The sequence below is a fragment of the Tamandua tetradactyla genome, chromosome 4 (genome assembly GCF_023851605.1).
Source record: "Tamandua tetradactyla isolate mTamTet1 chromosome 4, mTamTet1.pri, whole genome shotgun sequence".
Classification (NCBI taxonomy): Eukaryota; Metazoa; Chordata; class Mammalia; order Pilosa; family Myrmecophagidae; genus Tamandua; species Tamandua tetradactyla.
In genome coordinates, this window is record NC_135330.1 from 163165104 (window position 1) to 163185758 (window position 20655).

At 38.4% G+C, this 20655-nt stretch overlaps 1 protein-coding gene across 3 annotated transcripts in view; it reads right to left on the reverse strand.

Moving 5' to 3' along the window:
- Nucleotides 1–2343: 2343 nt before the first annotated feature.
- TGDS (TDP-glucose 4,6-dehydratase) overlaps nt 2344–20655 on the reverse strand; it is a 34058-nt gene continuing 15746 nt past the window's right edge. Inside the window, exons 11-14 of one of the 3 annotated variants that reach the window (XR_013174670.1) lie at nt 20475–20572; nt 19367–19465; nt 4895–4917; nt 2344–3363 (exon numbers count right to left, since the gene is read on the reverse strand). Coding sequence is in view for 2 of the 3 variants with exons in the window: in XM_077158533.1 (XP_077014648.1) it covers nt 19207–19292; nt 20475–20572 (184 nt within the window). In the remaining variant the exon portion in view is untranslated. Of the gene's footprint in view, nt 3364–4894; nt 4918–18264; nt 19293–19366; nt 19466–20474; nt 20573–20655 lie in introns of those variants that run through there. The other 2 variants (XM_077158534.1, XM_077158533.1) reach the window with 2 other exon arrangements.

Sequence of the window (20655 nt, forward strand, 5' to 3'; positions counted from 1 at the left end):
GGGTTTGTCCAAATCTGGGACAACCTGAACATCAAAACAAAAAGGAGTAATGGATTATTTAATCTTTGAATAAAATAAAAAGCCTCCAGTACAATAATTAAGGGGAAAGTGAGGGTTCTCCTAAGAACAGAATGAATTGTGCTGACTGATAAATGTAGAGGGAGCGGTTGCATACACTATTTCTAATCATTGTAGTAAAGATTGGTTCAGTCAAGATTCATCAATGGATGTGAAGTCCAGGAGGGAAAATTATATGAGGAGCATGATCATTTCATTGTTTCAAATGTCTTCCTACCCATTGCTTATTAGTTGCAAAGGGGAAAATGATAACTTTCCGAAGAAGAAATTGGACAATGCCTTGACTTGGTCATCAAAATTAACATCACCGATAGGAACATGCAGATATCATGTGCCTCCACATGTGATACCCTGCAGAGGTCACAACATCACTTATATATTTGGACTGGTTTGAAAGGCTGTACATACCCTAGAAAAGCCATGTTTTAATCCTAATCCCATTTTGTAAAGGCAGCCATTTGTTCTAATCCCAATCAATACTATATGTTTGAATCTGTAATTAGATCATCTCCCTGGAGATGTGACTCAATCAAGAGTGGTTGTTAAGATGGATTAGGTCGAGACATGTCTCCACCCATTTGGGTGGGTCTTGATTAGTTTACTGGAATCCTATGAAAGAGGAAACATTTTGGAGAAAGCTGGAGATTCGGAGAGAGCAGAACAACATAGCCACGAGAAGCAGAGAGTCCACCAGCCTGCGACCTCTGGAAATGAAGAAGGAAAACGCCTCCCAGGGAGCTTCGTGAAGGGAAGCCAGGAGAGAAATTTAGCAGATGATACTGTGTTTGCCACGTGCCTTTCCAGATGAGAGAGAAACCCTGATCCTGTTCGCCATGTGCCTTCTCACTTGAGAAAGAAACCCTGAACTTCATCCGTCTTCTTGAACCAAGGTATCTTTCCCTGGATGCCTTTGATTGGACATTTCTATAGACTTGTTTTAATTGGGACATGTTCTCGACCTTAAAACTGGAAACTTATTAAATTCCCCTTTTTAAAAGTCATTCTGTTTCTGGTATATTGCCTTCCAGCAGCTAGCAAACTAGAACAATATTCTGGCCAGGGATTATAACTGGAATTTTATCATGAAGCAACATTAAACAACACAAAATTAAATATTATTCTATTAAATAACTGCATTCTTCAAAACTATTAAGGTCATGAAAGTAAGGAAAGCTTGAGGAACTGTTCCAGATTAAAGGAGGCTAAAGAGATACAGCAACTAAATGGAGTACATGATCCTGAAATGGTTCCTCTTCTGGAGAGGAAGGATGCTTGAGACAACATTATTGGGATAATTGATGAAAGTAGAATATGAAGAGATGAATGGATGAAAGTGTTGTGTCAATGTTAAATTTTCTGACGCTAAAAACCATAGTTACATAAGAAAATATGTTTGTGTTTAGAAAATAGATACTGAAGTCTTAAGGGTTAAAGGGCCATCATATCTCCAATCTACTCTCAGATAATGATACATTTATACATATACAGAGAAAAAAACACATAAAAGATCAATGGACTCCCTGGTGCCTGCTCATGCAAAAAGAAAAAAAAAAGATCAATGGGGCAAAATATTAAAAGTTGGGGAAGCTGAGACCATTTTGTAACTTTCTAAAAATTTGAAACCCAAAATTTTTTTAAGATTAATATATCCCTTTGCAAGACCTTGCTGCTACACATTTTGCTGTTAGCAGGGTCTCATGAATAGGTAATAATCTTTCAGTATTTCTGGGGCCAAGACATTTTCATCTACAACCGCAGTAATGCTAGAACTGAAGGAGAACTCAGAATTTATTTAACCCGATCCACAAATTTTACAAATTGTAAAACTGAGGCCCAGAGACACTATAAATAACTTGCTTAAGGTTACACAATTTATTTGGTGCAGAACAAAATGCTGACATGTACTGACATGTACTGTGTATTCTTTACCCTGCAACAAATGTTCATAATAATTTATATAAGGATCCTATTTCAATTAAGAACTGGCATGAGAGTCTAAATCTAAAACTGGAATCTGGGCATCTTACAGAAGATTTTTCATGGGCATGTCTATGGGTTTTGAAGTTCCCTGGGTGTAGAAAATAATACCTTTATTTGATGGCTATAAAATGCTTTCTTCAAAGTTATATATTGAAGTTGTAACTTAAGGGAGAAGTACAAGAAAGCAAATATATTGCAAATATAATCAGTATGCTGAATTGATCCAAAAGAAGTTAATTTATTTAAAACCATTAAACCACAAGTCAATGAAGACCTTACTGTTTGTTCGGTTTTTTTTCGTTTTTGTTTTTGTTGAATCGCATACATCAATATATAGCCTTTGGGTACACTTACCGGGCTAGAAACAATTAAGTAAATTACACTCCAGAACAGCTTACCAAGTTTTTTATATACTTTAATCCAATCCTCCCACATCCATCAAGCAACTGCCTAAACTAACCAAGTGGATTTTGTACAGTGCCCTCAAGGCCCAAAAACTTGGATTCCAGAGCTGGAGTTCCAGAGGCTTGGGCGCTCTGTGAATACTTCTCAGTTTAATTGCTTGTCTCTTCCTTTTGATGAAGTGGGCCAGTTCCCAACTGTATCCCTTTCCCTATCCCTCACCCCTTTCCTATTAAACTGATATGGTCTGATTGTTCACTCACCGAAATAAGATAAAATAAACTTAACATAGGCATTTCCTAAATCCCTTGATAATAATAAAAAAAAAATACCAGAAACCAGAAATAAATCAGTCTATTTCTCTGCTCCATTGGAGGTAGAGAAGAGGGTGTTAAATGACCCAAGGCTCAAAAAAGGAGGTCAGGACACAGAGATGCTTGTGTGCTATGGCCCAGTTTCCCACTTTCCAATCTCCCAGGAGCCACTCATTCTTGGTTTTCCACTGTTTTTATCCACTTCTTTAGTCCTTTGTTTTTGTATCCCTACATCCCCAACTCCAACTCCTACCATTACTGCAATGCTGACTAACCTCACACTTCTACTTATAACTGTGTATAGTATTTATTATAAAAGCCTTTGGAGAAAAAAATCAGCCCTTCTCTACCATTTTCCCCATCTTCCTTACACGCCCAGACCTGAATTTCGCTAGGGAACTTGAGTGGATGGATGTGGTGGGGTGGAGTGGGATGAGGAGACAATAGAACTTTCTGTATCACCAAGGTTACTTCTGTGGTCAGAACTCAGGCAGGATGCTGTAGTATGAGGTGGAAGCTTTTTATATTAGACTTTCTTCTGTCATCTTGCAGTTGCAGTGGTTGGTCAGGGCATATTTCCAGGACTATTCTAAATTAGGGGGAAAGAAAACAGGGCTTTAGCCCCAGATTCTAACACCCAGTTCTCCAACCCATTCCCATCATTAGCAATTAGAAAAGTTGACTACACACTCAAATTTCCCAAAGCACATAGGCAACATACAGTTCAGAAGGGGGCAAAAACTGCAGCCCTACCTCATCATTCTACATATTTTCCCATTGATAGTCCAGTGTCTGATTTTTCCGATGAGCAGAAAGGAATCCATTACCCCATAGGCAGAGGCACTCTATTCAGACTGTACGTATTGCCCTCATAAGAATTGTCCAAATATTGGATGAGGAGAAATGCTTTGATTTGGGAATAACTGATGCTTCTATGTTTGCCCCATAAAGAATGTGAGAAGTAAAATCAAAGTGCTGTTCCTTGTCTCAACTGGAAATACACACTGACATTCAATCACATCAGAGTTTATGTCATATTTATGGAAGGATAGGGACTTGAGAGTTCAGGTGGGACAACACCTCAACTCCATGTGTGAGTCAGTGTCAGAGAGATTAATGATTCTCAGTGTCCACTTTGGTGTCACAACTTATCACAATGTGGCAGCAGAGGAGGAACTATAACTCAGGTCTAAGTTCCCAGGTCAGAGCCGTCATACTGCCCCATGCTTGTCCCTGAATTAGAGCAGCCTTATCAAAATAGAGAATTTCATGTAAATCTATGATCCACATAGGTTTTGAGGCAAATGATCTTTCTGACCTTATGCAGTACTGAATCTTGCTACTTAAACTAAACTGGCACATTCCTTAGTGCTCTCAGAATCTTGAGGCATAATTGCATTTAATTCACTCTCCTCTAATAAATATCTAGGTTCATAAAAGGACCTCATAGGAATCATTTGTACTTCTGCATAAATATAAATCCTTCAGCCTGCCTTTATGGTTCCTGGTGTGTTGTAATATAAGCTATGCAGCATCACCTTTGAAGGGTTCTGGCAAAAACGTTTTACCTGAAACTAATCAAGCCTCTAGTTAGACCTGCATTTCCATTCATAAGAAATTCAGTTAGTGGAGAGATAAATTAAATGACACCATGAAGAAACAATCAGACAAATCCAGAATATAAGAGCTTCTTTAAGACATCTGGACTACTGCCTTCAAATGTCAATGCCATGGAAAAAATAGTAAAAACATCAAAAAGATAGGGGACACCTCTATGTTTAAGACACTATAAAGATACAGCAACCAAAAAGCAATGTGTGGACCTTTGTTGGATCCTAGATGGGGGGAGAACTATGAGGTGTTTTTTTTTTTAAGAATATGGGGAAATTTGAATATGCTTATTAGATATTAGGAAATGACTGTTAATTTTCTTAGATATGAAAATGGGATTGTCATTATGTCAGGCAATGCTATGGTTCTTAGGGGATTCATGTTGAAGTACTTAGGGATGAAGTGTTCTGAGGTCTGTAACTCACTTTCAGATGCCTCAAACTCACACACACACACACGCAGTGCACGTGCACACACAGATAAAGTCAAAATAGCAAAATGTTACTTACTGAATATAGGTGCGGAAATATATCTTTCAATTTTTAATGTTTGAAGTTTTTCATAATAAAAATTGAAAAAAGAAGAATATTAGGCTCATCTTACAGATTGTAGGATTTTCTGGATTTAAAACCTCAATTTTAATTAAAGACTGAAGAGCTTTCTTCCTTATTAATGCAATTTTAGGCCTCAGAAGGTGACTAGGGAAATACATTATGAGAACTGAGTCCCTTCCCAAAATCCATAGTCAGTCTAAGCAGCCTCCTAGTCCATCTAAGGTTTGTCCTTTCACATTTCAGGACATATTTTTTGAATCTCCAAATCAGGACACATTGTCTGACAGAATGATTTTTTTAGCTTTTATTTATATGAAAGTCTTGCAAAGGTATAAAAATCAAAACTATTTTTGTTTAATATACAACAAATCACCTTTATTGAAAATAACACAATTAATCTGTATTATTTCAAGAAGATTTGGAATACGATTTCCATATCTATATAGTCGAACCCAATTAGATTTACAGCGAAAACTTTCTTTAACTTTACAAAGTCAACTTAATAATCTATCATAACATATGTTGAGAGTAAAAATGTCTGCCTTGTCTTTTATTCTTAACTTTTAATTTCTTTTTTGAATCGGGCTTTCAATTTTGACCTTCACAATGACTAAGAAAAATCAGATTGCAGTAATTAGAATATTGCAGTAATATCATCTAAAACTATGGCTTGATTAGTCCATTAACTTAGGCAAATCATAATTTCAACTCCTGGGAATTTTAAACTGATTTAATTTTAGCTGTATGGTATACTATTCTTTTTTTGATAGCTGAGATATCTGCAGAGTAAGTCAGAGGTAGCATACTTATTTAGAATGTTACAAAGGGCAAAAGGAAAAACCTGCAGTAGAAGCAGTTTATTTAAGGGAAATGTGTCTTTTTTAAATATTAACACTTGGAATTTTCTTTTGCTATGTTATACCCAAATAGCTAAAATGAACATTGTACCTAGAGGCTTTCTTTTTGGGCAAAGAAAAATTGCTTTGTATTTTCATCTGCTTAGTTTATTTAAAAAAAACATATGAAGGGCAGAACTCCAGAGCCATTAATCAGTGTTTAAATTTGCTGGGAATGGAAAGATGTTTCTCAAGGGCTTCTGTGGCCTATTTTTATTCAAAATTTCCCATTGCTGTAATTTTTTTTTTTTTTTGGCGTTTTAGCCTGAAAATTTGTTTCCTCTCTTCTTCTACCCCCCATAGTTAATTCTCCCAACTATCTTCATTAAGTGAGCTGTGTTTTTAATTCCAAGTCAACAGATGCACTAAGCAAGGTATACAACTGTTATTAAACACTTCATTGGAGGTTTTCCTGTATTTAAAGCCAAAGAAGGGAGACCAGGGATTAGAACTGCTTCTCTGCTCCTCAAATTAACCTACTTAAGTTAGGATGGTGAAAGAGAAGCTTCCCATTTTCTGAACTCAGGCTAGAAAGATTCCATTAGTAAAATAGAGTATTCTCCATCCTTAGATAAGAGTGGGTCCTTTTAACAGTGTATCAATTAGAACATAATGACTTTAGGCATATACACAACAGGTTAGAAATACTGACTATTAAAGCTCTGAAAGGATCAAATGACAATTATTCAGAGATTAATTCATTAAACTTTGTTCCTACAATGTAAGAATTAAATATCAATCCTTCTAAATAACAAAACAGGAGTGAAATCAGAAACAAGCACAAGATTCTTACATAACTGGTTTACCTCTTTCTTAAAGTGTGAGATTCCAGAAAGTCAAACAGTCAAATGGTGGTGTGTGAAAAAGCAAGGGGTTCTGTCTGGAGTGGAAGTGGAGGGTGGTGTGTGTGTGGAGAGAGAATAAGATAGAGAGAAACAGAGACAATGACTCTGCTCCTTTAGAATCCTACAAATGAATAGAGATGTTGGGAATCCGGGTGCCAGGATACAGAGATGATCCACTCTCAGGAGCTCCATGTCTAGTGGGGAAAGCAAACCTATAAACAGACAAATTACACGTATAACGGGCTATTGCAATATAAAAGGTAGAATCTCAGCTCTGTCGGAAAGGCCAATATTGGCAAATAGGTGACGTTTAAGCTGGGTTTTGCAGGTTGACTGGGAGTTCTTCTGACAAAGAGAGAGGGGCATTCTTGGCAGGACGGACAGCTGTGCCAGATACTCTAAAAGGCCTGGTATAGTTGGGTGTCCTGAGAAGGCTGGTGTGGCAGAGTTTGAAGGCCATGGTAGATGAAGCTGAAAGGAAGCACAGAGCTTGGTTGTACACCATCTTTGGAGTTTGATTGAAACATTAAGCAACAGAGAACCCAAATAATTTTTTTAAGTCAGGGAGTGGTTTGATTTGCAAAAAAAATACAGGTCTGGGAAGTATGAAGGAAAGATCTGAGTGGAGAGGGCCTGGAAATAGGAAAATCAATTGGGAGGGTGTTATAGTAAGTACTAAGGCAGAAGCAGTGGCAGCATTTATGAGCTGAAGAGATTTCTGAGGTGGAATCTGTTGGATTCAATGACTAGATATAGGTGGCAAAAGAAATGATTCAAGGATGGCATAGAGCTTTCTGACTTTGGAATGGGTGGATGATGGCATTATTTACCAACACAGAGAATATATAAGGCAGAAAACTTGGGGGCTATGGAGGAGATAATATGTGTTGTTATATATTATAAAAGTTGAGGCATCTTCTGGAATCCAGATGGATTGATTCAGCATGCAGGAGACACCAAGTCTAAAACCCACAAAAAGAATGGCAGGGGCTGGGGAAATGAAATGTGGGTATCATAGTAAGCCTGAGGATGCAAGTTAACAATACTGGAAAGGATGGGATCACCCAGAGAGAGCATGTGACCCAGTAGGTCAAGGATGGAATGGTTGGGAGCATCATCATTTAGTGCAGTGGTTCTCAACTGGAGTGATTCCTCCCCACCTCTCTCAGGGCACACTTGGGAGGTATTTTTGGTTATCACATTTTGGAGGTGAAAGTGGTGCAGAGACCAGGTGTGGGGATGGTGGGCTAAATATCCTACAATGCAAGGTAGCCCCGACAACCAAGAATTATTCAGCCCCCAATTTCACTAGAACCAAAGTAGAGAAACCCTGGTTTAGGGAATGGGCAGAAAGGTAAAATCCAGTAAGAAAAAGAGGGAGAAGGTGGAAAGAGAGATGGGAGAAAGTAAAGAATGCAAAGGGAAAGAATGTTTCAACAACTGGGGCATGGACAGGGTTAAATGCTTCCATGGAATGAGGAATAAAATTGGCCAATTGGTTTTCACATTTAGGATGCAATGAATGGTCAGGAGGGAAAAGACCTAAAACAGCTATGAGGGCAAAAGTCAGGTTATAATGAGGTACCAAGAGATTGGGAGGTGAGGACATAGAACACTGAGTGTGGAGGGTTTGTTGGTGAAGGAAAGGTAGGAATGATTTTTTTTTAGGGTTAGGGAGACTTCTGATGTCTTTTTTTTTTTTTTTCTGAAATTAAAAAAATAAAACCTAACATGTATTGAGCACTTATTATTTATGTACCAGGCACTGTTTGAGTGTTTTACATGTTTCACCTTACTCAAAACTCACAAGAGGGCGGGCCACGGTGGCTCAGCAGGCAGATTTTCGGTGCCTGCCCATGGAAAAACAAACAAACAAGCAAACACCCAAGAGCTATTATTTCCATTTATAAAGGAGGATAACAAGATCCAGTTGAAAGAAATAGCAGATCATACAGGTAGGAAGTGGTGAATCAGACTTTGAACTCGGGTGGTGTCGGGAGGCTCTCCTAAGCTTGGTGGTGTCACAGCTGCCCTGTATAGATGCTGCTGTTACTCAAAGGCAGCCCCCAGAGTCTGAGAAAACCTTACAGAATTGACTAATCTTGGTGTTTGCTTTATGCATTCATAGCAACAAACAAAATAAACTAGGACACTTTAGCTCTCCACCCCAGGTTAAGAAAGGATAATCAATCAACTGTAGGACTCCACGTGACTAATTCTTTGCTCACTTTCTCTAAGCAGGCAAGAGCCTGACAGGAAGCCTGTCTGGACGTATTCACCTTGGCTGATCTTGTGAACTCTCTAGTCAGGGAACGGTGGAAGGAAAGCCATGAGCCCAAGAGATCTAGATGTCCAAGATTTTACGGACTTGAGTATTTTGCTCAAGGATTTAGCCAAGAACTGTTCAAGATGGGCACCAGTTTTCCAATTTGCCCAGCAGACACAACTCTGGCATGTATGCTTTTTAAGCATATGCTTTTTAAGCATACATGCCATTTCCTCTCCTTCTCTGTGGCACATAAAAAGGCACTAAGGAGGAACTAATAAAAGCATTGCCTACAGCTTTGAGGGTCCAAATAAGTGTTTAAACCGTGAGTTTATATTGGTCCCAAAATGTGTAAATTTTAAATTTTCTCCAACCAGATATGTATATAATATAGGCACAGAATTAGAGAAAGAAAGGTTGGATTAGGTAAACCAAAGTGCTTGGAACATTGTAGCTGTTCAATAAATATAGAATGAATAAATAAAGAAGCAAGAAGACAGATAGCAGGATTAAGAGCTGTGGGAAGAAGTTTAAGGAAGTGTTTACCATTAGGGTCTAGAGTAGTAAAGCCAAGTCAAGGATGATTAGATTTCTGGGGCTAATCTGATTGGGGTTCTTGTTGGAAATAGGATTGGATGGACCCTAAATGCATGTCAAAAGGCTGAATAAGGGGCGGGCCGCGGTGGCTCAGCGGGCAAAGTGCTTGCCTGCTATGCCGGAGGACCTCGGTTCGATTCCCGGCCCCAGCCCATGTAACAAAAACGGAGAAACAGAATACAATAAAACAAGAAAATGTTTCCCTTTCTTCCTTCCTTCCTTCCTTCTATCCTTCCTTCCTTCTCTCTGTCTTTCCTTAAAAAAAAAAAAAAAAAAAGGCTGAATAAGGATGCCTGATTAATGTTTAATCATGTCATTAATAAAGGTCTGCCTCAAACACCCAACTGAAAAACAGACCAAAATATAAACAAGCAGCTCAAAGATAAATAGAACTGGCCAAAAAACATAAAAAGAGACTCTCTTTTTCTATTATCTCATAGAATATCTTATTTCTATTGTCTTATAGAATAATATAATACAATAAGATAATAGAGTTTTGCATTTTTGCTATTGGCAAAATTGGCAAAGATTAAAGGGACTATTAATACCCTGGGCTGGCTACAATGCAGGTGATTTCAGCTACATCTTTCAAAATTTAAATGTATGTGCCTATGGAATCAGAAACAGCATTTCTAGCCATCTATCCTTCAGAAATAAGAAAGATGTGAACAACGGTATTCAATGCAGTGTTTTTCAATAATTGTCCAGGTGACCCTATAAATTCGTATCCTTCAAAATTGGCTGCACCTCACTTTGGCAGTGGTAGAAATTCTGCTTTCAATTTTCCTCCCCACTTGCCTCCCTCATCACTCTCAAGAAAATTGAGACCATGGTGAATTCCCTCATGCCTCACTCCAAAGGTCTCTGCATGAAGCTCATCTGAACTCCTGCCTTGATGAGGCAAACACCAACTGTGGTAGTTAGGTTCAGGTGTCAACTTGGCCAGGTGAAGGTGCCTAGTTCTGTTGATGTGGACATGAGCCAATGGCATGTGATGCTCATCTGTCACTGATTACATCTGCAGTCAGCTATGGGGCTTGCCTGCTACAATGAATGATGTTTGATTTAATTGGCTGGATGCTTAAATGAGAGAGCTCAATGCAGCATAGCCCAAGCAGCTCAGTATACCTAATCGCAACACTCCAGCAGCTCAGCCCAGACCTTTGGAGATGCAGAAAGGAATCACCTGGGGAAAGCTGTTGGAACCTAGAGGCCTGGAGAGAACCAGCAGTGATCACTCTGTGCCTTCCCATTTAAGAAAGAATCTCAGATGAAAGTTAGCTGCCTTTCCTCTGAAGAACTATACGTTTTTGAACTAAATAAATTCCCTTTTATTAAAAGCCAGTCTATCTCTGGTGTGTTGCATTCTGGCAGCTTGAGCAGACTAAAACCCCATCCCTTCACCACTCACCAAGCCAGTCCTTCCCCACTGAGCCCCCTCACCTCAGACATTGTGCTCCATTAATTACCCAATCAGTATCATTAATCTTTCCTTCTCTATTGCTTCTCTCTTCAGTACAGAAGGCCATTCCATACTAAAAACAAAGTAAAGCAGCTTCCTGAAACCCTTTCTCGACTTTGTAGCTTCCTTACAGCTGGCCCTATCTCTATTCTTTTCAGCTCTTTGAAAAATTGGTCTAAATTCCATTTCTCCATTCCTTACTTCCTAATAATTATTCAGTCATTATTATCCAGATGTTCCATATAGTTCACTAAAATTACTCTAGATATTTTTCTATACATCACCAAAATCATCACAGGACACTTTTTAGTCTTTGTCTTATTGAACTGGCCACCTGCTTGTTACTGTCTATTCCTTTGGCTTCTCTTTCATTCCTCTAACTCGTTCTGAGTCTTCTCCCTGGGATCTTCTGGCTGCTCTTTAAAACTTAGTATTTGTAATGGCTTATCTGTGAATCATGACCCCACTATCATTCTTCTCATTTTGTATGCTTTCCTTGGGGGATTTAACCCACTCTTGGGGGGTTAATAGCCATGTAACCCCCAAATATGTATCTCTACACCTCAAGCCCTGCCCATCAATTTGAGCTTCAGATTAAAATATTTGACCGTTTGTTGTACATCTCCTCTTGGATCTCTTGGACACCTAATACTCAACATTTCCCAAACAATTCCAGCCTTTCGAATTGCACGTTCCAAATTTTAAAATACTATTCAAGTTAAAGAACTGCACCTCCCACATAAACTCAGTAAGTTTTTTAATCTAAAAAGTTCTCAGATCCACTCCAACTCTCTCCCTGTTTGCAAAGCTATGCTTCAGGCCTTATCATCACCAGCTGATTTACTGCAACAGCTTCATAACTTGGATCCCTGCAGGAGCTCAATCTTGTCTTTCTTAAATTCATCTTCCATACTGTTGTCAGAATAAGCTATCAAAAATGTAATTCTGCAGTCAATAAAAATGGCAAAAGATCTCATAACATGCAAAAACCTTCATGATAAATTGTGAAATGAAAAAAACAGGCTACAAAATAGTATGTCCATTATGATGCCATTTTTTATTTGAAAAAATGTATCCAAATGGATATATGCACAAAAAACGAAATATAGAACATACATCAAAATATCAATAGGGGTTATCTTCCAGTGGTAGATAAGAGTTGATTTTTTTTTTACTGGTTTTCTAAGTTTTCTGCAATGAACTCATACTATTTTTGCAATTAGGATACATAAACAAATAAATAACAGATATCCCACAAATCTGACCATGTCAAACCCTTATTTAAAATCTTGAAATGGTTCCCTGTGACAAGATAAGGTCCAAGCATCTTAGCATGGCAGGCAAGGTCCTCCACAACCTGGTAGTCACATTCCCTTCCTGCCTCATCTCATCTCACATTATACAGCAGTGGTTCTCAAACCTTATGGTGTCAGAATCACCAGGACCAATCCCCAGAATTTATGATTCTGTAAGTCTGAAGTGGGGCATAAGAATTTGCATTTCTAACAAGTCCTCAGCTGATGCTGCTGATGTTGGTCTGGTGACTACATTTTGAGAATGACTGTGCAATAATCAAGCTGATGGTTGTAGTTCCCTGAACTACATTATTATTTAGAGCAATATTATTTAGAACTTGGTCCTTTACTCTGCTAGTTCCTCTGTCTAGAATTTTCCTCAGTTTCTAACTGCTGTTCATCCTTAAGACACAGCTCCCATGTCATCTCCAAAAAGTCTTTTCAGAATCTCCACATTGGGCTAGTTCATATCACTGAACCCTGAGAGTCTCAGGACCTGGGAGCACCAGGGGCTCTGGAACATGTGTAGAGAAGGGTAAAGTATTTGACTCAAAACAAGTGGTTTGGTTAAAAGTCTGAACAAAGAGCAAATGAACCCCATGTGTCCCCTCACCTACTGCAGCCAGGGAATCCATCACTCAGATTTCCCTTCAAAAAAGAGCTTGCCATTCAGTTGCCAAGACTGTAGATTGCTGATAGCATTTGACTGTGGTGCTCTTTCTGAGTGGCCCCCAGCCAATACCCTAGCACAGTGGAGGAACCTGGCCATTCTGCCCAACCCAGGACTCTTCTAACAGATGATCTTTGCTCTGGAGTAATCTTTGAGTTGGCTGAGATTTTCAGATCTGCATCTGAAAGTCTGAGGTTTTCTGACCAATCCTGCTTCTCCTCCCCTTTCCTTTCACAGCTGTCAGATTGCATTGCACCCTGATGATTTTTCCTTCCTAGAGTGTTTTTTTGTTTGTTTGTTTGTTTGTTTTTAATCTTTCAGACACCCTTTCTCCCAAAAAACTGCTAGTACTCCTACTCCAGCTCAAGGTTCACTTCCCAGAAGACCCACCCGACACAGATGATTTCAAAGAGTGGTATGAGAAAGCAGGATGGGGTTCGGGGGCTGTGTCACTTGGTGGTGATGAGACTACCAACCTGTATGGTATGTGGGGCACAAATTGTCCCTAGCAGAAGGTGGTGGCCCAACTGCTAAAACTTTAATGCCTGTAGAGGGACCACCCTGGCTGGTGTGATAATTCAGGCATTTGAAAAGTTTGGGGGAACAAATACAAAGACAATGGAATTGATTATCTTTGTTATGTTGCATTTTTGCCTTGCCGGGTGTAATGAAAATTAAGGCAGATAACACATAACTGAAAACTAAGTATGGAGACCTTATCTCCTGAAGTGAGAGAAGAGAAAAAGACTAAAACAAAACCCAGAACTTATTAGTGTTAAGATTTCAAAGATTACTGAAAGCTTGGTTAGGGCCAGTCTATAATGCAAAGGTCAGGATCCAGGTTGGGAACTCTGAACTCTCATATACTGCAAGGTGTTCTAACTCCTCCTTATTAGAGCTACCACTTCTTTGATTGGGAAGATATTGCTAAGACCAAAGGGACTCCTTTAGAATTTGTCTCTACCTCATCTCCTGGTTGTCAAGCTGATAACTTGGGGTTAAATCACAGTATAACTCAACCAAGACTGAGCTAGCTTGATTAGAGATGAGGGGACTATACTCCAAAGGAATTGCAAGAACTAGCCAGGACATGCTAGTTAAGAGCCAAGGAAGCTCAGTAGGCCTGGATTTCTGAAGGTGCTCTATCAAAAGGGTAGAACATAAGGCTAGGTAACGGAGGGCTTACTGATTGGGACATCTACTGGGATATAGAATTTAACACTCTGGTAAACTCATTGGTTGAGTGGTTCCTAGAGGCCAGGAGAAAGCAATGGCTTATGCTGCGCTAAACTGATGTCTGAACTGCCATGGCAGACAGTGGAGGAAGGGATTAAAAGGCCGAGGGAAATGGCATGCTAGAGTAGATATATAGTGTGAGGCCAGAAGATCCACCAAAGGATTATGTTCCACAAGAAAGCCTGAGGACACACCATTCTCTAAGGCCATCAGGAATATGCTGGTAAGAGGGGTACCAGAATCCCTAGAAATTTGTGGGCCTCCACAGGCCAGGTCTGAGAGTAAGAAAGGCTGCCACAGATCTTGACTCATTGATAGCCATGAGAATGATGGGGACTCAAAGTAATGGGGCCATATGGCAGTGCTTAACCTCCAGAAACCAGGGGCTTGCAATTTATTAACAGCAAGATTAGAATGGCAGTCAAGGAGACTTGACCCGCAGAGAGTTGTGGAGATGGTTAATAGAATATCACATCTGTACTGGCTCAAATGAGGATTGTCTAATTGGTATACTTGCATGGATAAGCAGAAAACTGAAGATCACTGCTCAAGTAAAAATCATTTATCACTTTCTCAGTTCTCACAACTGAACCAGTTTTCAGACTTGGAATCCATTAAATAAAGACGTGGCCAGATCCCCAGGAGGAAGTGCTGTAATGAACCTCTAAGAATTTTCCCAAGAATGTATATGGCCATTTATTCAGGTGTCTTTACATTTGGCAAAGAGAAATACTCAGACCCTTCAACACAACTAGACACAGAGACTGAGCTGCCATTAATACCTGTAGACCCGAATATCATCACGGCCTCCCTTGCTACCATAAGGCTAGGTAATACAACACCCAGATAATAAATGGAGTCCTGGCCAACTTCCACCTTACAGTAGGTTCAGTGGGTCTGTCAACTTACCCAGTAGTCATTTTCCTGGCCCTAGGCTGTCGGAATTATCCCACATTGGGTCCTTGACCTGTGGGGTCAGAACTATCACAGTGGGAAAGGCTAGGCAGCAGCCTCCAAAACTGTCCCTCTCATAGCCAAGATAGTAAATCAACACATCTCAGAGATGAAGATGAGTGTCACCCTTAAGGCTTTGCAGGATGCAGGGATGGTAGTCCCTATCACATCTCCATCTAATTCACAAGTCTGTCCCTGCTCAAACTGGATGGATTCTGGAGAATAACTGTAGACTACTCCAAGTTCAATCAAGTAGCAGCTCTGATTGCAGCTGCTTGCCGATGCTTGCTAGAGCAGGTTATAAAGCCTCTGGAATGTGAATTCCCCTTTACACAGAGAAGGAAGCACAGTCAAGTAGGCTCAGCATAAATCACCTGCATATCTGAGATTGAACCTGAGCAGAATCAGAGGCCACAAATTAAATGCAAGAGCGAGTAGGTCCTGCCTACGTGGGATATGACTCTCAGGGGTATAAATCTTCCTGGCAACATAGGACAGAATTCCTGGGATGAGCCAGGACCCAGCATTATGGAATTAAGAAAGCCTTCTTGATCAAAAGTGGAAGGAGAGAAATGAGACAAAATAAAGCTTCAGTGGCTGAGAGATTTCAAAGAGCTGAGAGGTTATCCTAGAGGTTATTCTTATGCATTATATAGATATGTAGTAGTGGAGTGGCTGGAGGGAAGTATCTGAAACTGTTGAGCTGTATTCTAGTAGCCTTGATTATTGAAAATGATTGTATAAAGATAAAGCTCTTACAATGTGACTGTGTGATTGTGAAAACCATGTGTCTGATGCTCCTTTCATCCATGGCATGGGCAGATGAGTAAAAAAAATATGGATAAAAAGAAGTAATATAGGGGATAAGGGGTAAAATAAATTGGGTAGATGGAAATACTAGTGGTCAATGAGAGGGAAGAGTAAGGGGTATGGGATGCATGGGTTTTTTCTTTTTATTTCTTTTTCTGTAGTGATGCAAATATTCTAAAAAATGTTCATGCTGATGATCTTATATGATACTGTGAGTCCACTGATTGTACACCGTTTGGACTGTATGTGTGTGAAGAAGTGTCAATAAAAATAGTAAAGAAAAAAAAAAAGAGCAAGTAGGTTGGACCCCCATGTCATCATCACCTTAATTATAGCGGTTCCCTCCCAGTCATACCTATGGCCATACAGGAGGTCTCAAACAACTAACTGAATGGGAAGGAAAGAACCCAAGCAAGCTTGGTTAATGAGTGAATTGGCTTGTTATGAAGGTATAAGTTGAAAATGGATGGTAGCTGCATAAAACCTCTCAAGGATGGCCTAAAAGGAAACTGGAAAGGGAAAAATCTTTCACAGGGTATATCGTCAAGCAGTGTACCTGGTCATGCATTTTGTAGAGAATAGATGGCCTGAAGTAAGAATATATATTAACTCATGGTCAGTAATGAATAGTTTGGTTAGCCACGAGGGGACTTGGAAGGAAAAATTACAGAGGAACAGAGACAAGGAAGTTAACATTGGAGACATACGTATGTTTATAGTAGCGGTCACAGGCTGTAAGGAACTTTATATTACATGGTAATGTACCACAGAGAGCAACCATCATGGAGAAGGAACTGAATAACCAAATAGACATTACTTGATCAGTTAATATTAGCTGGCCTTCATCATCATTAGCCACCCCAGAATTGGCATTATGAGCATATGACCACAGTGGCCACGGTAAAGATGGAACCTTGCTTCTGGGCCCCATAGCATGGATTTTCACTTCCCCAGGGTGGTCCAGCTACTGCCACTTCTGAACACCCAACCTGCTGGTAACAGCGACCAACACTGAGCCCCTGATATGGCACTATGATTCAAGGAAACCAACCAGTTATTTGATGACAAGTTGAGTCCACTGGGTCTTTTCCATCCTGAAAGGATCAGTGGTTCATTCTCATAATAGACACTTTTCCCACATGGGTTTGCCTTTTCTATCTGCAGAGCTTTAGCCAGTACCACTATTCTGCTTAATTTTCCTTCCTTCCCTCTTTTTTTTTTTACATGGGCATGCACTGGGAATCGAACCCAGGTCTCTGGCATGGCAGGCGAGAACTCTGCCTGCTGAGCCACCGTAGCATGCCCGCTTCCTTCCCTTTTATCTTTTATAGGCATTACACCATCTCAGCGTCTGCCTCCTGGAGGACCCAAGTTACACGTTTGTACTTCCTTCTGTTTCTCAAAAAAAAAGGAGACTGTCTAGAGAAACTGAAAAGAACTATGGACTTTGGGGACCACCAGGTGCAGTGAGAGGCTGGTAAAACAGGAGACCAAAAAAAAAAAAAAAGTATATTAAGACTTTTTAACAGCGAGTTAAGTCTCCATGCTAAAATCTGCATTCTAAATAGAGGACATCTAGCTTCCTTTACTCACTCTGTTTCTAGAAACAAAACTGAGCATATGTTACCCTAGGTCAAAGTGAAATGACCCAAAGAAAAGACTTATATATACTGACAATTTGGGAGCATTTCCCCATCCCTGACAAATATCCTACTTTCTACTCATTCTATAATGGAATCTTCCCTGTTCACTCACATTGAGATTCCAACAACTTCTTAGAGTCATACCCTGAACAGACAGCCAAGGTTAACCAAATAATTGAGGAAAGCTTTCACCATGACCTAAAATGTACAAAGCAGCATTCAAATAAGCCAACAAACATAAAAGGAATTAAATGAAACATATACCATGCAAGAAATGGGAGTGGGGTGGTGGTAGTGGTGGTTCTGTAGTTCTCAGACAAAATATAACCATAAAAGGAGAATAGAATATTATGAAAAAGAATAGAGAAACAAAATTCCTGAAAATTGAATTCAATAGATTTGGCATTTAAAGTAAAAGAAAATTGCAGAAAAAGCAGAACAGAAATAAAGAGTTAAAGAAATTGGATAAAAAAAAAAAAGACTTTTAAGAGGATCAGTATGGGAGACCCAATACCCAACTAACAGGGATTTCAAAAGGCAAAAAAAAAAAAAGAGAGAGAAAACAAAAGGGGATACATTTCAAGGAAAAAAACATAATTTCCCAGACCAAATGTCCAGAGTAAAGGGACCCATTAAATGCACAGCAACACAGTGGATGAAAAAAAGATTTATACAAAGGCATAGAATCATTACATTTAAGAACACTGGTATACGAAGAGAATATCCTCAAAGTTTTTAGAAGGAAGAAACAAGGTTACAGTCACATACAAAGGATCAGGGATTAGGAAAGTATCAGACTTCCTTAAAGTCTTTAGGACAAAGTGGAATAAAAATATATATAATGAAGAATTTTAAAAATAATTTTCTACAGCAAAATAAACAAAACTACACATTATTTAAAAAGCCACATTCTATATTATATACATTAAAATAATGACAATTTTATAAATAAGTTCATTTTAACAAGTAAATACATGATAAAATTTCTCTGATACAAGGTTACTCGTATGTAGCTCAACAACTGATTTTGAAAATAAAAAAATTTACATTCTTCTTTTAAAAACATTTAACTTAATTTTATAAAAATATCAAAAGTTAAAAAGTGCTAGATATACTTCCATTTTGCTCCATTTTTAAAGCAATTAAAATATCAGATATTTAAAAGAAAAAGATGAATTAGGGCATAATACCCATCCTATGTTGGCTAAAAATTAAGACTTCAGAGAATTTCTAGGCAGTGGGAAAGGTTTGGAAGCTCATTGAGTCTAACGCCAGCAAAGGCTTGACATCTCCCCAGTGCCACTACTTGTCTATTCTCAGAACCAGGAGACTCTTCCCTTACAGCCCACTGCTATAAAGGAGTCCATCTACGCCTACTAGTTCCTAATTTACAGGAGAAAAGATTCCTGAAAGAATTTTGATATTTAAATTCTGTGCTAATACTGAAACTCTTCCAAAGACTGAAGTATTTGTATTTGTATTTTATACACAACGCCATGATTCTAATTCCAAATGAAAAGTGGACACTCCATTTCACATCATATCATTTGTCGAGGTAGGATAATTTTCTTCTTTCTCCAAAAACTGTCCTAACTATACAAATGGTGGCTGTACTGGAAAGGGTTCTAGCGCCTTTTCTGCATTCTTCCAGTTGTGAAAATTCTCTCTGTACCATTCAACTGGTAGGAAAAAACAAAGAAAACAAAAATAAAAAATGAACAATAGTTAACCAACTAACTGAGGTAATTCTTACCTGGTAGGTAAGGAAAGACAACTCCTTGCCCAATGGGCTTGCCCATCAGTTAATCAGTAGATAAGGGTTCCTTAATGATGAAGACAATTTGATTCTGAACTTAAACAAAGAAGTAATCAGAAGCTATTTTATCATCTGAAAAACTCAGAATTAAAAATCAACCATTTTTCCTTTTTAATGTCAAAAGTCCTTCAATACTGAACTTGCTGGTATAAATATTTTAAGATATTCCGATTTTAAGGAATTTGTAAGGGGCAGGAAGAGAGTTGGAGTAAGTCATTAGCATTATAAATGTATTAAAACTGGCTTTAAAGTTATAGAAAAAAACAAAATACTTTTCCATATGAATATGGTAATGTATCAGAGGGATAGCAATACAGCACATTTCCTTCTATTAATATGTCAAATCATTATTTTATGTTGCTATACTTACCAGTAAAACCTTTTTCAGCTAAATAATTAACAATTTTAAAAATTATTTTTGAATTACTTATTATAATTCAACACAAGCATTTCAAATTTCAATTTCTGAATCATGACTTTTCTACATTTAGGCAGATCTTTTCCTACTAACACATTTCTAAATAGCGCTTTAACATAAATATACAGTTAATACTCACTTATTTTATTAGATTTTTATGCACATACTAAATCTGTTTCCCATATATTTCAATATAAAAAGACCCACGACACTTGAACACTATAACTGTCCACATTTCATCAAATCTAAGATACTACTGATAAGACGGATCACTATTTTACATACCACTAAGATAGAAAGAAAAGCTACAATAATTATAAGACACTAGTGATTGTAAAACACATTTTTCAGGGATGTGAAGTGAAATTATGTGTACCTCAGAATCAATAAAATGGATATTTTATAAATGCTAGTAAGATATAGGAAGAGTGATGAGAAGTTAGTCTGTATAATTCAAGATGCTGAGGAAACATTACTATTGCTAGAAATCTATTGAATGTAACAATTTGAAAAGTGAACATGATTCATCACAATATTCTGTGGTAATTGTATGGTGTTTTAAAGATAATCTACTTTGCCTTTAAATTTTTCTGATTCCCCCTAAAATATCATAAATTCATAACATACTTGTCTTCTTTATCCCTTCTTTCCAAGGCACTTTAGGTCTCCATCCTAAGCCATGTATTTTTTCTGATGTCATCGGATACCTCATATCATTGGTAGGTCTTAGGGAAAAACAGATTTAAAATGATATTGAGAATATACATTTACAAATTTAAATATTAGAGAAATAATGTGACCCAAGCAT